Source organism: Pundamilia nyererei, unplaced genomic scaffold, assembly GCF_000239375.1.
Source record: "Pundamilia nyererei isolate P.nyererei 1_Seehausen unplaced genomic scaffold, PunNye1.0 scaffold00241, whole genome shotgun sequence".
NCBI classification, from domain to species: domain Eukaryota; kingdom Metazoa; phylum Chordata; class Actinopteri; order Cichliformes; family Cichlidae; genus Pundamilia; species Pundamilia nyererei.
In genome coordinates, this window is record NW_005187642.1 from 137,662 (window position 1) to 142,585 (window position 4,924).

A 4,924-nucleotide genomic window follows, 5' to 3' on the forward strand; every position below is an offset into this window, starting at 1 on the left:
CTTGTTTGTCTCTTCTCAAAAGCAATTTGTTCTGAAGCAGATAAGGCCTGCAGCATAAGTTACCCCGCTGTACCCCTGTTAGCACAATGGTAACTTAGTGTACCGAAAACCTGTGGTTGTGATTTATTTTTTATTTATTTATTTTTTATTCCCCCCTCCCTTGCTAAACCCCAAATCCTTTGTAGTACAGGCTTCTGAACTGGTGATTCTCATCCAGTCACACTGAACTTGAAAGATTCGGGAGAGAAGAACGAGTCTTTCAAACTAAAGGTGTGTCAGTATGCATAACGCTCAAAGCTTTGTGTGTGGATTATTGAAGAAAAATGGACTGTATCCATTTGAAGATGAGGCCAAATGTAGAAAAATTCAAAGCGTCTGAGAACTTTCCAAATGCACTGTAAATGTCACGACTTGAGCTTTCAGTATGTAGACATAAGATGGATATTCCTAGGAGAGGCAGGAAAAGGGCCATGTTGCCTGTAGAGGCCAGGTCATATGCTTTCATATTGTGTATAAATCTATGCCCATAAGACTCACTTCTTCCCTTGTAAAAGGGACCCCACTGTGTTTGATTCATACTTTATTAAATGGACTGTGTAGCAGAGCCACAATTTTGAAGTCCAAGTTGAAATGCAGCCATTTCAAACCCAGAAAGTCTGGACTGTGAGCGCTTCCAGCGATGGAACCAGCCAACTGGTGTTTGACCCGAAACAACATTTAATGGCCCCCTATGCTCTGAAAGTCCCTTATCTGACAACCCTCTCAGTATCCTCCATCTCTGGTCAGAAGGCCAAGTGCCAGCGTTTTTCTCTCTTCCATTTTTGACCGCTGACAAGCTGCTATTACGAGCTTACATCACCTGAAATGGTATAATTTCACTGGTTAAAGTTCCTCACTTTGGGAGCTCCTGTGTAACTTAACACTTGTCTAGCTCTGAATGTCAGTCTTTTTATTTTTTGTTCTTCTGTTCACTTTAAGTCATTAAGTCAACAATGAACATCTTTTAAAAATGGCCGCACAATGTATTTTTACCTAGATTATACTATGAGATCTGATGCAGGGTGCACGTCAACTGACCTAGGACTTCGTATATCACAATTCATAAAATCTGTGGTGGTGTCTGTATCACTACGTGGGTGGAAACAGAGCTTAGCCTGTGGGTTGGATAGCAGCAGGTCCAGGAAAACAGTGGGGAACGCAATCAACACAAGGATTAGGAGGCCATGGAGGAACAGAGGGAAACAACAGGGAGGCAAACTGTACTTTGTGGTGGTGTTAATGAATCAGTTTCTGTGTACCGATTTTATGAAGCCATGTCACAGAACTCTGAGCCTCTGCATGTGAGCTACAATTTGTGAACAGCAGGAAACACTGATTGCAAAAATGTGGTCAGCTTGGGAATCCCAGTACCTGTGTTCTCTTTTTTTTCTTTCCTTTGGTGAGCAAACATCGCAGAGTACAGGACATCCTCTCTACTGATCCTCAGGATCTGCAAAAATCCTTTAATCATCAGCAGGACCTGCACTGTGTCCCTCTTGTTGATGCTGTCAATGCTTTACTGCTCCCGCTTGCACCCTTCATCAACCTGCTGCTTATATACAAATCTCAGCCAAAGCCAGTGTTTACTGTCAGAAGTCTTTCTCAGCTGTATATTTGGTTTCTGCTCCTCCCTCTGGAGTGCTGAGTATTGTATGTAAATCCTCAAATCAACATGCACAGATTCTATTTAATTTCACAGCTAGTCGAGTGGCTCTAATCTCATCCAGCCATTTGGGCTGTTTGCTTTTCAAATCTAATGGATGGGTTTTGTGAGGATAGGGTCGGGAGGGTATTGCAGCCTTGTCTTTTCTATGCAAGCTGATGTCTCCAGTGTGACACTACAGCAAATAATTAAATTGCTTCTTGAAAACAAAGACCCTAGCAACACATATAAGCATATAACTGCAGCTGTATTGTGCTCCCACATCCTCCCATTGACACAGTTTTTGAATATTGTTTATGCTTGCTGTCTCTTCAGCCAACACATCCATCCGGCTAAAAATGCAGAAGTAATGTCCAAAGCCTCAAGCGTCTGTCTTGCCCCTACCCCAGCAAGAACGTTTGCGACTACAGTATGTATGCATATTTTTATATTTATTTATTTTTTTTGTGCAGTTGCCAAAAAGAAAATCAAACTTAAGATAATGGAGGGATTTAGTCATAAAGCCGCTGCTGATTTCTGCATGGAATTAGATATGACTTAGTTGTTTTGTTGTTTGTTTAAGGAAATGTATTAAAGCTAAAACACAGTGTGCCAATAGTGAGACTTGGATTTGCAGTTTTTGTTTAATGCAGTGCTATATCGTCGCTGTACAACTGAAGTTCTAGTCCCTTTTTAGTGTCAGAGCAAATGTCAATATCCACCCCCTCTCCAGCCAGGCTTAATATAGATTTTTATGAGCCATGAAATACTTTCTCTTGCTTTTTTATTATGCACATATTTAATGCCTATTAAACTTTCCTTTAGAGGTTTCAAAGAAAATGACACTCATTTCGTGAAAGCATTTTGCAATGAGAGTACACTTGTTCTATATTTTCTTCTTAATGCGGTGTTTTTCAGTTTGTTTTCCTATGCATGTCTCGATTCGGATATAAATGAATACACATGTTTTAAGGAGAGTTTATTGAAAGTCATTTTTAAAAATGTCCTTTTGTTTTCCACATACTCAATGTAAACTAGGACACTGAGCTACCTAGAAGACGTTTCATCTCACACGGTAGTTTTGAATCGGATGGAGAGAACCTGCAGAATGGAGTAAGCGCCAGGGATGGCCAGGAGCGGGACTTGTGTCATAAATCAGGGCCTGGGCTCAGGTCTGAGAGGAAAGCTCAAAGTGGGACTGAAGTTGCAAGCTGTAAGGGAGAAGAGGGCTGGTCAGGGGATGCCAACCTCCAGCAGACAAGTGTCCTGGGCCTGGGTGATGGATGTGGCACAAAGCCAGAGGGGAATGCTAATGAGATCCAAGATGATGGCACTGACTGCTACAAGGGGAGACCTCGCTCTGGTGGGAGCTCATTAAGTGGCATGTCCCACCTGCAGAGCAGCAGAGGAACCAGCTCCATGTCTATCCTCCCACAGAGCAACACTCATTCTCAGCTTGACACAAAGCCTCTTGACAGTCACACAGGCTTTTGTCCACCCAAAGAAACCACCATCACGAAGGAGTGTAGCTGTGGAGAGATGGATGAATCTGAAAATTTAGAGACGATCCCTGGAGTGTGTGCGACAAAGGCTGCAGCAGCTGCAGTTCAGAATCTGAAGCTGAGCTCTTTGTTCAGCAGAGTTTCTTGGATTGTCCAGGATGCAGGACGTCTGCTTTGGAGCTCTTCCACTGTATTGCAGCAAGTCACAGAATTCAGATTTCAACCTGTTGGGGCTCGTTGGTCAAACAATTTTATCTCTCTGGTAAGAGAAAGCAGTGTTCTATCTATTTTAAGGGACAGCCGTGTCCTCTCCACATTTAGAAGCAGCTTTATCTTCTCTCTATTAAAGGACAGTCACATTTTTTCATTGGTGAAAGAGCTGCCTCTCATACAGCAGGTCCAGATGGATATAATTCAACTCCTTCAGTCTGAGGAGGCTGCTCAGATGATTCAAGGCTGCATTAATCCTGAAAACGCAAAACTCCCTGTCCCGACACCAACACAAACCCTGAGTAAGGCTGATGAATTGCCAAATGATGTACAGCTTGTCTCAGGGGATATCTTGAAAAGGAATGAAAGTATGTGGGATATGGAGTCAACACGAAACATGGTTGATGGTAATGTGAAACAAGGAGATGAACTTATTACAAAGCGGTTGCAACTGAAGCACAGCAGTGTGAAAGAGGTTACCTGTGAACTTAAAAACTCAAAAACAGTTCAAATTTTCATTCAAACGTTGATAAAATTTCCTGATTCCCTTGCAAACCTGCAAAATCTGCCACCCCAAAGCATGATGGACCATCTACAGTCTGTCATCTCCACTTCAGGCCTCCCAACTGAGAAGATTCTTACTCTCTACTGGCTGAACGTAGCTAAATGCAACCAACCAGAGCCGCAGTCTGCCCTCTTGATCCTGATGGAATCTGCGCTTTACACACTAACCTCTGAATCTGGTCTCTTAGTTTTGTTCCATCACCTCCCTTTGTGTCAGTTGAAGGACATTCAGATAGGCCTAGCAGGCCAAAGTCTGCGTTTGATAAGTGCTACAGAAGAAAGCGTCCTTGTTGTCTATACCTACAGTCAAAAGCATACTCAGTTGCTGTGTAGGGCCATACTTAATATCATCTGCCCTGGGGTACCTCAGCACCCACTGCTGCATGGAAACTTAGCAGAGATGTCTTTAGGCTGGCGGGTCAGTGTACCTGAGCTGCTGCTGGATGCCGGTTTAAGGGTTTGCTGTCAATTTCAGAAGAGTCTTGCCGATCTGATATACCTTCTTCATTGTAACATGAATCACGAAACCACTCTGGGAGAGGTGCAGCTGAAACTTTACACAAGTGTAGCAGTGCATATCAGTCCTAGTACCCACAGTAAGCACGTGGCTCAGTTTTTACTTACAGATACACACCTCGGTCTGGTACGAGAGGATGCTGTCTGTCACTCACTTTCACACTCTGTCACCACAGCTCCCTGCCGTCCCCACTTCCACGGCTTAACTCTTCGGTGGTGCTCGGATGTTCGCTGCATACTGGTGCACGACGAAAACGAGAACCGGCCTGTCAGGCTGGATGTAATCTTTGCAAAAGCACAGGGCAGGGGTCACCCTGAAAGCGTGACTAAGGCAGCTACCCCGAGTGCACGTGCTTTAAATTCATCTCCGCATGCAGAAGTGTGGAAATTAACTTTCAGTTGCTCCGCTGAGGCCGCCCGCCTGATTAATCACTTGTCAAATGTCTGATCA

General features: G+C 43.7%; 1 protein-coding gene across 1 annotated transcript in view; it reads left to right on the forward strand.

The window, feature by feature from the left end:
- The window catches only part of kif16bb (kinesin family member 16Bb), a 24,305-nt gene extending 21,246 nt beyond the window's left edge, over window positions 1-3,059 (forward strand). Inside the window, exons 18-19 of the mRNA XM_013914967.1 lie at window positions 2,018-2,111; window positions 2,841-3,059. Coding sequence (XP_013770421.1) covers window positions 2,018-2,111; window positions 2,841-3,059 — 313 coding nt within the window. The remainder of the gene's footprint in view (window positions 1-2,017; window positions 2,112-2,840) is intronic.
- Window positions 3,060-4,924: the final 1,865 nt, after the last annotated feature.